Below are 12,200 nucleotides of genomic sequence, written 5' to 3' on the forward strand. Positions count from 1 at the left end.
TGTTGAGTTTTGATGAGTCAAAACTAGGTTCAAAAACAGCTTCATGAAATTGTCAAAATTCTGCATTTTGGCTGACGAAGATGATGAACAGTGTTACTGCTCATGCCCACTCGCACCACCGGAGAGTGGCGGCGCGTGGGGCTATTTCCGGCCAGTTCTTTGGCCTATTCTCATTCCATCTTTTCGTTCTGAATCCAATGGAATTGGTTTCGAGACCATCCGAGACCCGTAACTTTGTGTGTGAATTACACTCTCTCTTTTTGGAGAGTAAAAAAATAAATAAAATAAAATCTAATTAATATTTTATTTTCTTTTATGTACTTGTATGTTCGGGTTAGACTCGGAAGTGTTATTTGAAGCTCGGAATCAAGGTAGGGAATATTTGGGGAACTTCTAAGATTGAAATTTTGACTTTATTAAACTTTGTGATATTTATGTGACTTTATGTGAGTTATATGTTAAATGTTCTATCTCATTTTATTTGACATATTTGAATTTATTATCAATTAAATTTTATTATATGATTATTTGCATTTGGGCATGAAAGTGAGTATGGAAGTTGTTGGGAAAAGAAAAGTATGGAATTATTGGAAGTTTTTGTGTAGTTGAGTCCGAACTCTTGGTAGGTACCAGATCTCAGGTCAGCCCAGTTTGCGCAATGTTTTTATCGGGTAATTCGGGACTAGCGACAGGGAGAAGGACAAGATGACTAGCAAAAATAGGAATTTAGGTTGATGGTATTTTGGGTGTTAGTCTATATATTGAAACACTCAGAAACACAATGGTAAAATGCACGGTATGGTATGTGCGGTCTATTTGTTTTAATATATAGGTTAACGGGAATAGAAATAGTGGATCGAGTTGGCATTACATCAAACATTATTTATATTTATCATGTAATATTTTCTTGTCACTTAGTTTAGTTTAGTCAATTGTTCATGAGAAGAGTTTCTCTACTGAGCTAAGGTTGCTCACCTCTTTATAGATTTTGCAGGTATTGAAATGGAGACTTAAAATTACTGAAGCAAGAGAACATAATGTATATATGTATAAAGTTGTGTGGTGTGCTAGAATAAGGGACTCCCAGTGAGTAGTTTATGTAAAATATGATTTTGTGTAAATTATGTACAATATAATTAATGTAAGTATTTGTTTATTAATTGTTTTTAGGTACTTATTTATTATTTTTGTCATATCTTGATTTTACAAATTTTATTTCTTTAATTAAGATATGATTCACACCTTAACTCAATAAAATTAAATTAGTATGAATTGGGGCATGACAGCTGAGGAGCTGACACATGGCAATTAATTTATTGGTACCAACACTATAGCTTCATAGAGAACGAGGTTTGAAACAAGCACGCATGGTAGTTTTCATCCACGATTCTCCCTTTTCCAATGAACCTTTATGTTCTTCAATAAATATATCTTTAGGCGTTTTACCTTCTGAGTTTTTCATCTCTTCGTACGAAGGTGGAACAACCTTTTTCACTTCCTGCAATCAGTAATATGAGGCATTATGTATGGAATTGGTAAACATAGAGAACTAACTACATAATTAAATTTGTAACTTGAAATATCATATATATATATACAAAAAAAAATTTCTTATCAGAAAATTCGAGAATTTGTATAAAATATTAAGTTGTGAATCAAGATCATGTTAATTCTAAACTGTTTCATTTTTAAAAGACGATTAATTAGTAGAAAAAATGTAGAGTATGTATTTAAATGACATTTGTTTTATTATATGATTATCATTCAACGGATTAGAACATGGTGTCTTATTGAATCCAAACAAATAAGTATCTTAGCATGTATGTATCTCTATCTATACAATACGAATTTGGACATTTTTTGAGAGAGATAAAGAGATAAAGGGATAGAGAGGGTAGTGAGGACTTGTAGCTCTAGCGGTAGAGCATTTTATCTCACTCATAGAAAGATTTCAAGTCTCGCATCTCGTATCCTAATTATAAAATAAGTAAATAAATAAATAAAAAAAGAGAGAGAGAGAATTAAGCAAAGGATGTTTACCTCAAACCATAATAAGTCTCGTTGCATTTGAAAGGCAGGTCCAGACAGGATATTTAATTGATGTGGTGGAGCTAACTTTGCCGCCAAATGCAATATGTTATTATTCTTATGATCATTGTAAGAGAGTATGATATCCTTGTATAAACCGAACTCAAATATCAGATTGAAGATACTTGCATGACGGTACATAACTGCAATGTGAAATAAACTCCGATTGCACTCATCTGTTTCCCATATCAAACTAGGGTAAGAACCAATAAGCTCAGCCACAAATTCATAATTTCCTAATTTTGCTGCGATAAATAGTGCATGTGAGGGCTTTCTTATAATGTCGGTCTTGTCACCTCTCCATAAAACTTCCTTCAAAAGGCATTTTAATAATTGAAGGCCGGAAGTTCTTGTGTTCTTTCCCTTATTTATACCTTCAACAAGTAAAAAACAAGTTAGTTTTTGACAATTGAGTTCCAACTAATATCTTTCTTTAACTTGCTAAGGTTAACTTTAATTGTACAAATATCGATATCGATATCTCTATTCTTTCCCTTTTTTTTTGGCCAAGATCTCTATTCATTCCTTAATTATATGAAAATATCTACACTTTTTTAACCTATAAGTACATAGGATTGACTTTATAATTAAACAAAAATAAAAAAGAAAATCATCATAATAGATATTAATTATGCAATGCTTGCAATGTAAGCTAATTGATAATGATGACAATTTCAGCACCTTACAATAACACCATTCAAAATTAACCAACCAGATATATATATATATATATATTGAGGGTTTGATTATGTATATTCTATGTGGTTGGTTTAAAAATACCAAAGATATCATCTTAACTTAGTCGGATTATAATTGACTAGTATTGACCCGAACACCAAATTATATGCATGACATGTACAAAATAGGAATAGACTAGATTGCTATCCATACTCATCGAGTCAAGGAAAGAGATGATGAAGCTTTTCCATCTTGAACTTTTGATGGAAAATGCTGAAGGCTTCCCAGCCAACAAATGCAATGCTGTCTCGTTATTCATGTCACGAGCCACTGCAAGCTCCGGGTAGTCCTGAAGCATTTTCAAGGCAAATACTGCATATACAGTAAACAACAATGAAGATAGTTAATTTGAAATCAATTTTTTCTTTTTAAAATGTTGCTCCTGGTTCCTATTTTAAGAATATGTCTTCTTTTTTCTTTCTTTTTCATTTTTCAAATTTTAATTGGTTGTTTATTTTACCATTTTACCCTCTAATAATAATATTTTTGTAGGTTGACATTTTAGTTAAGTATGGGCATTTTTTTTTTTTTGGTAAAAGGGCAGGCCAAAGCCCAAAGAACACAAAAAACTAGCCTTTAACTAAACAGGGTCTCCCAAGACCCAGACCATCAGCCAACACCAGACTAGCAATGGAGGGAGGGGGGGTCACAAAAAGATGACATCCAAGGTCCAAATCATGACCAAGAGCAGCAAGCCCATCAGCCACACAGTTCTGTTCACGAAACACATGCCGCACTACACAAGTCCATTGTCTGCTGAGTAATTCCTTACAACTACTAACAATGCTAAATAGGGGATAATTAACCTCAAGAGGAGTCTGTAAAAGGGACACAGACACAGCAGAATCCAACTCCACCTCAAGCATTCTAATCCCAGAATCCCAAGCTAAACGGAGGCCAGTGTATAGACCCCATAGCTCAGCATCAAGAACACCTCCACTACCCAAATTATAAGCAAACCCTATAATCCACGCACCAGAAGCATCACGAAGAACTCCACCTGCACAAATTCTACCAACATCCCTTCTCAGACTACCATCAGTATTAATCTTATACCAATCAATTGGAGGCCTCACCCAATAAACCATAAGAGACTTCTTAGAACCCAACACAGCCTGACCATCATTAGCCATATACCACTCATTAGTACATTTCCTAATCAACGCTTGAGGCTCAAGAGGCAATTGAAACCCAGGTTCAAAAATATATTTACACCTCCACTTCCAAATAAACCAAAGAGCCATAGCAAAAAGACAAGGCCAAGGCAAGCCATTAGACAAGCAAACTTTAGATTTTAAATTCTGAAACAACCACTCCTGAAAACCAGCAGTAAGAGACATAGAAAACTCCTCATTCCAATTCATGGCAGCCCAAATACGCATAGAGAACCTGCAACTTTTAAGCAAATGCTCCAAATACTCCCATTGAGAAAAGCATCTAGGACACTTAGCATCCTGAGAAAGACCCCTCCTCAATCTAGCCTCATTAGTTAACACCCTACCATGAGCCACTAACCAAAGGAAGGTCTTAATTTTAGGGGGAATTTTCATTTTCCAAATAAAAGCCCATTTCCAAGAGGGCCACTCCTCCCCACAGAACAGAGACTGATAAGCAGTTTTAACAGAAAAAATTCCTGAAGGGGTGAGGCCCCAAATAAATCTATCTTCAACACAAGCAGCCCCACCAGCATGAATCCCACAAACAAGCTGAACAATAGAGTCAGGAAGAAACTCTTTTAACAGACCAATATTCCAACCAGAAGGAGTGCAAACATTATTAACAGATAGCTCAAGCATAGAAGGAGGAATGGACTTAATCACATAATCCCTCAAAGCACCCACCCCAGTCCAGTTATCATCCCAAAACCGAGTGCTAGAACCAGTACCAACCCTCCATTTAAGGCCATTAGCAAGTAATTGAGCCCAAGTATGGGCATTTTTAACAGCCCTGTTTAATTGCTTTATATATATGGATAAGATATAGATATAGATGAATGCTTACCATATAATTCATTGGTGATGGAAGTGAAAAATATCCTAGCTCGTTCCCCTTGGTCCAAATCAAGTTTCGGGTACAGATACGACGCCATCTTGTCACGTCCAAACAAAACAGCAAAATAAAGTGGTGTCCTTCCTTGAGCACCCGGAATTTCTAGCAGCTTTGGATTCATTTGTAACATCATCTCAGCCACTTTTACAGTTCCAGCTGCAACAGCACAACTAAAGGGTGTATTCCCATTTTGATCTTTCAAGACCAAGTCTTCTTTGTCTAAAAATTTCAGCAACTTCTTCATAAAGCGAACATGTCTTGCTCCTGCAGCAACATGAACAACATTCTGCCCGCCTCTTATGATACTGGCACGAATAATAGTCATATTTTTTCCTCTTGTAATTCGTCTAAATCCTTTCCAGTCCCCTCTTACAGAAACATAGAATACGTTCACGCCGTCTTCGAAGGACCATTCGCTTTGTCTTGATTCCGGCGCTGTAAAGATTTGAAACATGCATGAATATATTATATGTAACACCCACAACATATATAGGGAGGCCTATTGGCACTCCTAAACAGTCATCCTACACTCCTCTATTTTATTTTATTTTTTAATTTAATTTTATCAATTCAATTATCAAAATTGCGCACATATTTTTTTAACCCTCGACAGCATATAAACAACACCAGAATTATTGTTAAATGAGTGGTGGAGATAAGGCTAAAACCGAACCAGTTTTCTTCCTCAACGTACCCAAATTCTGGAAGTGAAAGAAAAACAAAGTCAATCAGCTAAGATTGAGAAGAATTCAAAAATGGTTGGAGCTCTGTTTTATATCATTTTTCCCCAAATTTAAATTTGGGGGATGGTTTAGAGAAAGACCGGAGATGCTCCTAGTATACCAAAACTAATATACCGTTAGAGGTGTAAAACGAGCCGACCAGGCTCGGCTCGTTTAGAAGCAAGCTGCCCATTTGTGCTTCGTGCTGTGCTCAGATCGGCCCATTTAATAATCAAGTTGGGCCGACCCAATTATTTTAAACATTAAGTCCAGTTCGACCCATGACCCATCCTATAGGTCGTGCCGAGCCGATTAATTATTTTAAGTTTCTATTATTATTTAATAAATCAAAGACTGAATTTTTTAAATTAATAAAAAATGTCAATAAAAAGAATAAAAAATAAGTCTGTAATTGAATATATAATTGTATTTTAGTTTTGTTAAAAAATATTTTTATTTATAGAACTAAAAATTAGTCTTTAAATTTAAAATTGAAAATAAAATAATTGAGAAAGTAATATAAACGGGCCAGCCCACTTAGTGACGAGTCGGGCCGGGCCAACTTAAATGGGCCGTGCTCGTGCCGTACTTAGGCCGGCCCGGCTCGATGTACACCGAAATACGGTATAAGATACCTATATCACCAAACCTAAAGAACAAACCAGCCCCAAACTTTGTTATAGACTAGTTACCAGAAAATTAATAATTTAAAAGAAACAGAGTTGATGAAAAAAAAAAAAATAATACAATTACCAGTTTACCACCCTAATAAAGGACTGGCACAAAGCTTTCAATTCCTGCCTAGGAGCATGAAGATTCAAAATGGGGAATTGACTCTAATTTGGAAACGTACTTTTTTTCTAGTTTGGGATTCGAATCTAAAGATTGCAGCAATTTTAGGAATTTTGATTTATGAATAATTATGGTTTAAGTTTGGAATATTAAATGGCACCATTTGTCAATTGTCAATTGTCAATATTAGGATAGGCAATGGCATCCTAATATGAGGTCGTTGAGTGCATTAAAAACTGGACCTAAATTATAATCTGAAAAGCAATAAAGTTAGGATCTGAAGATAATCTTATTAAGGCCCTAGTATCTATATATATTCATGACCTTCGTCACCTATTTCCAGTTGTGATTTTTTTTCCAATTAGGATGCTGTAACTTCTTCATTTTTAAAAGAGAAAAAAGATCATTCACCTTGAAAGATTGTTTTATTCTTCTAAACATCTTGAACCCAAAAAAAAAAAAAAACAATCTGAGTTTTAGTATAGAGTGAGAAGTGGAAGAAAGAGAGCTTACAAGAATCATCTAATGTACTGGCGGACGTTGTTCTGCAAAGAGTTGACACCGTGGGTGTAGGGGATAAGGTAACATCTTTATCCCAGATCTCAGATGCATCGTCTGGTCGAGAGTTTAAATGTTCTGCCGCCATTTCTTGTAAGAATCCAAACTTAAGTAGAGTTTCATTTCTTGTAAAGGATTTACCGATTTAGAATCATTAAATAGACATGGCTAGAAAGTGGAGACACTGCCACGCAATTTCCACATTGACGTCAGATCAAATTATTTATGGCTAGAGAAACTGACGCGCAATTTCGCTTTAAGTTCTGGGAAATGTTTGGGTCTGACTTCTAATGCTCGGGACCCTCATATTACTTAAAAGTTGGTGTGGCCCAAAAAATTGGAGCGATCTGTCATTTTTTAATGTTTATTCAAGTAACCCAACACGCCAATTTTATTGTTAACCTCAAATCCAAACATCCAATTTCCTCCCTCACCCACCCACCAACCAACCAACCCACCCACCTACCCACCCATCGTCTCTTCTTCCCCGATCTGGCAATCTGCTATGGACCCAAACAGCTCTCTTGGATTTCTCTGGAAGATGTTTGACTCCCTTTCTCATCTCCACCGCTTCCTCACCGCCACCTTCCCTTCAAATTCCATGACACCCACTTTTTTGCTTCATCTCCCATGGCAGAGCAATTTTATAGAGAGAAATGAAAGGTTTAGTAATATGAGCAATTTTACCATCTCTTTCAAAGCTCAACCTGCTTCCTTCATGGAAGAAAAGGAGAGAGACCTTCATTCCTAGACCTGCGTACGATCTCTCTGTCAAGCAGCTCTTCTCTGATTAGAGACCTTCACCTCACCACATCTCTTGGTTCTCATACTCTCCCATCAACTCCTTTGAAAATGCATATAAATGATTAGTGCTTCATCATCTATCTTTGAAATTTAACAGTAAGTTCATCAATCTTATCAATCTTATCAAACTTTCATTTTTAGGCTTTCAAATCTTTCAATTTTTTCTTAGATTGGGGATTCCTGCTTGTGACATATTTTCTTGTGTTGTAGGTGGTTTTTTTTTTTTATATATTTTTGGGTTAGTTTAGGGCTGTTTGTGTATTTAGGCATTTATATATTGAGTTTGTTGATAGGGGCTGGTCTCTTTCCTTTTCTTTTTTGAAATTTAATGGTTCTATCTGTTATTTTGATATAAACTGGTTTATGGGTGTTAAACTATGTAATTGACTAAACACAAATCAATGGTACCCTATGTGTATATAATATATACATATATATGTAGAGATATCAAAATATGAACGATCATAGTTATAGAAATTTGGTTTACCATACAGATGATAGATTTGTGGGTACTTGGGTAGTGAGAGCTAAGACAGAGTTATTTGCTTGACTTGTTTACAGAAAGAAGACTTTCGATCGGTTATACATCATGTTAAAATTTGGTTGCTATCTTTCCTAATCTAAATAGGTAACTTGTGCTCTCTTTTTCCTGTAAGAATCCATACTTAAGTAGAGTTTCCGCTAACACAACATCCACATTGACGTCAGATCAAATTATTTATGGCTAGAGAAACTCACAAGCAATTTCGCTTTTGGTATTATAATAAGTTTCTAGGGGTCCTGGCCAAAAAAAAAAAGGTTTCTAGGGGTGAGCACTTTTCGGGTCAAACCGACCAACCCTACCAATACGAACCAATCGGGCTATACCTCAAATTTTATGATGTCGGGTTATTACCGAACCGACCCGCCCTCATTTTGTTCCACAGCAAAAGTTTTACCATTTTATTGCAATTGAGACTCAAACACAGGACCAAGAACAAGCCAATTATTTCACGGAGCACACACCCACCACGCAACCAGCTGCTTGTGGTCATTGCTTTACAATAAATATATTTATTGCAACCCAATAAGACCAAACACCAAACAGTCTAACACCCTTTAATTAATTAATTTTTCACCTAACAGGACCAAACAATTTACTTTACACCTAACAGTCTAACACCCTTTAATTAATTAATTTTTCACCTAACAGCAATTAAATATTCCATTAGAAGTTTTTACACTAATATATGGTTTTTTAACACTTTATCCACTTCAACTTTGACCTTTTTTTCATTTCACCACCTAACAAAAAAATTGACTCAATGTAGCACCTGAATTTAAAAAGTTTTGCAATATACAACCTCCGTCTGATTCCGTCAAAATTTTTGTTAAAAAATGGTCACATGTGCCACATGAGAACAAATAAGATAATGGCATGTGTCATTTTCTAAACTTTTTAATCCAATCATTACACACTTTTTTTTTACCGCACATTCAAACACAATTTCTTTCACTTTTTTTAATCATTTTAATTTTATTAAAAAAATAAAAAAAAATCTAAAACCCAACAACTCCCTCTTCTTCCCAGATCTGCCATGGCAGCCCCACAGCTCCCCTTTCTTTCTCTCTTCTTCCCTTTCTGCCAGAAAAATACAACAACAATCCACTGCCCCTCCCTCCACCACCGCTGACGGTCCCTCACTCTGACCACCTCGTTCCCCCTCCCTCCCAACTAGCCCCCTCTCTTCTCTCCTTCTTTTTCTCTTTCTTTCTTATGAATGAAAGAAGAGATTTTTTTGGAGATTACGTTGTTGGGTTTGGTGGTGGAGTGGAGGTGCAGTTGAGGAGGAAGTTTGTGTGGGTTGCAAGATCTCTGGAAATGATGGAGGTTTCGTGGCTGGGTGGTTGCGCTGGGTGAGGGTGGTGGTGGTTTTTTTTTTTTTTTTTACTCTTCCAAAAATAATAATGGATGTATATTAAATACATACAATAATGAGAATATTTAAAAAGTTAATTCTTAAGTAAAAAAGACATGTGTAAACTTCTTATTGTTCCAAGTAAAGTGGGGTTACTGCAATTTTTTTTTGTCTGACAATAAAAAATCAATATGAAAAGACTAAAATACTCTTATTTTTAACAGAAAAATTGACAAAATATAACCGAAGTCTGACATTGCAATTTTTTTAAAATTCAGGTGCCATATTGAGTCAAAAAAAAAATTTAGGTGGTGAAGTGAAAAATTAGTCAAATTTCAGGGGTGTAAAGCGTTAAAAAGTTTATATTTATAATTCCACAAGCATATCATTTAATATAAAAACTCTTTTTAATTAGTTAATTGTTCTAAATTGATTAGAATGATTTAGTGAAATCATGCCTAATAGATATTTCTTGAGCAATTGACAAAGACTATTATCTTAAAAGGTATATAGAACAAAGTCCACACACTCTATATGATTTATAACTTTAATGATTTTCGATTGTCTAAATTTTGCATATATGATCTTTGAATAAATACTTAAAAAATAGACGACTCAGATCATTGTAATATAATATAAAGTAAGCTCCAAGAGAAATTTCTTAAATAAGAGAAATTCTATCTATATTTCTTCTATTTGCGTTCGTCCCTTTCTTTGCTTTGTTCATTTCTTGGCTTCGTCTCTTTTCTTAACCCTTGCTTCTTTCTTTCTAATGATATTTAATTTCTTACAAATTTTTTCACAAATGAATTACCAATTTACATAATATATTGTGAAGGTTTGAAATATTGAATACCACATAAACAATCAATAATTGAATTATTCAAAAGACTTTTTTTTTTGGGTCGAATTATTCAAAAGACTTTTTTTTTGGGTCGAATTATTCAAAAGGCTAAGTCAAGTAGAAATTCCTTTTATAAAATATGTTTTATATTTGCAAGGGGTTCCTGTACTCGTGTTGTGGAAGTTTCTGAACCCTCCCAACATATCTCTTATGGAGGTGAAAAGCCTTTCTAATACAAAGCTATTCGTTATGCCCCGCCTGCAACCCATCTCTTCCCCACATTACTATCTCACCTTCTCATCATGCCAAAAGGCTTTGTTGTCTTCCAAAACCAAGCTGAAAAAAACCTACTTACAGTTTCAGCTTATTTAACCCCAGAAATCAAATCAATCCCATTAAAAATTAAGAAAGACCCAGAATAATCCAATTCGACCAACTCGATTGTGATAATTTTCCCTGTTCATCAAGAAGAGAATGGGTAAGATCCAAGAAAAATTAAACATTATATTTATGTTGGCCTTTCTGTTCAAATCCCTCTCTAAAATGGTCATATTAGATCCAAAAACTCGCAGAGGGGCTGAATTCTCGAAATTGAAAACCCAGAATGAGGAAGAAGACAAAGGAAAGCAGTTATTTTTTAGTAATCATGAAGAGGAAGTGATAATGGTTGCAGTAATACAGCTAGCAGAGGATTGTGTTTTTTCATTTGAATAATTGTAGGGCTAATTACAAATAAATCAATAAAACTTTTCACAATTATATTTTAATCAATGTGTTTTTTCATAATTTTATTTTAGTTATTATTGATCAAAATGAAAAAAGACAAATTATAATAAATTAATAAACATACATTATTATTCAGATTTAGATTTGTATTAGGTTTATGTTTGACTGATATGCAACAAAATGACTTAGGGTTTAATTCCTGGATTTTGGGCTCTGCCCAAAACTTGAAACCTAAACCCTAAGTCATAAGCTCCAGAACCCTAATTATAAACCCTAAACCCCATTTATATATCATGCACCTCATTTTTATACCATAAATCATATTTCTATACTTTAAACTAAATTAAGGTCGGGCAACGTCATAATTTTACTACTATAAGTAATGAAAAAAAAGGAATGGGTAAATTGGTATTTTCCGATGCACAAAAATATATGACATTATTAAGTGGATTGAGCTTAGTGACTAAAATGAAATATAATTTCAAAACTCATTGACCTTTATGGGAAAGAAAATTTACATTGACCATTAAGTAATATTGAAATGTTTTATTCATTTAAATGTAATTTTCTCATAATTGTATCTAGTATTCTTTTTTTTCTTTTTTTGCCATTGTATCCCATATATTCTATAAAACATCATTTACTAGTTTTTCAAATTTACACTATAAAGTGAAAAATCGCAATCTCCAAAGTCGTTTTCTTAATACTGCTACCAAACGTATTTTCTTTGTAGTTTTGGTTTTATAAAACAACAAACCGTTTTGTAAAAAAGGCTACTATATGCACACTCTCTTTCCTCTCACTACACATTCCACCCTATTAATTTGTAAAATTACAAGTTTATCTCAGTTCTAAATTACCATAAAGAACAAACATTATTTAATAAAAACAAAAAAAAGGTTAAAAAAAATGAAAACAAAAAAAAGTAAAAACAACAAACCACTCGAGACCCCGATCGCAGCCCCCACCCTTCCTCTTGCC

General features: G+C 34.3%; 1 protein-coding gene across 1 annotated transcript; it reads right to left on the reverse strand.

Annotated features, from left to right (window-relative positions):
• Window positions 1–1,329: 1,329 nt before the first annotated feature.
• LOC147291783 (uncharacterized) lies at window positions 1,330–7,095 on the reverse strand. Its single transcript, XM_086238489.1, has 5 exons — window positions 6,903–7,095; window positions 4,828–5,310; window positions 2,980–3,138; window positions 2,041–2,462; window positions 1,330–1,498 (listed from the first exon to the last, which is right to left on the reverse strand). The coding sequence occupies exons 1-5, from the start codon at window positions 7,033–7,035 to the stop codon at window positions 1,337–1,339; spliced, it is 1,359 nt and encodes a 452-aa protein (XP_086094615.1). The 5' UTR covers window positions 7,036–7,095; the 3' UTR covers window positions 1,330–1,336.
• Between the last annotated feature and the right edge of the window lie 5,105 nt (window positions 7,096–12,200).

Source organism: Dryas octopetala, chromosome 3 (genome assembly GCF_963921425.1).
Source record: "Dryas octopetala chromosome 3, drDryOcto1.1, whole genome shotgun sequence".
Classification (NCBI taxonomy): Eukaryota; Viridiplantae; Streptophyta; class Magnoliopsida; order Rosales; family Rosaceae; genus Dryas; species Dryas octopetala.

Coding starts and splice junctions, on each gene's coding strand:
- LOC147291783 (XM_086238489.1), bottom strand. CDS start 7,035: ATGGCGGCAGAACATTTAAACTCTCGACCAGACGATGCATCTGAGATC. Junction 2,463..2,979: donor CTCTTTCCTTGACTCGATGA/GTATGGATAGCA, acceptor TACTTGTTGAAG/GTATAAATAAGGGAAAGAAC. Junction 1,499..2,040: donor GAGACTTATTATGGTTTGAG/GTAAACATCCTT, acceptor TACTGATTGCAG/GAAGTGAAAAAGGTTGTTCC.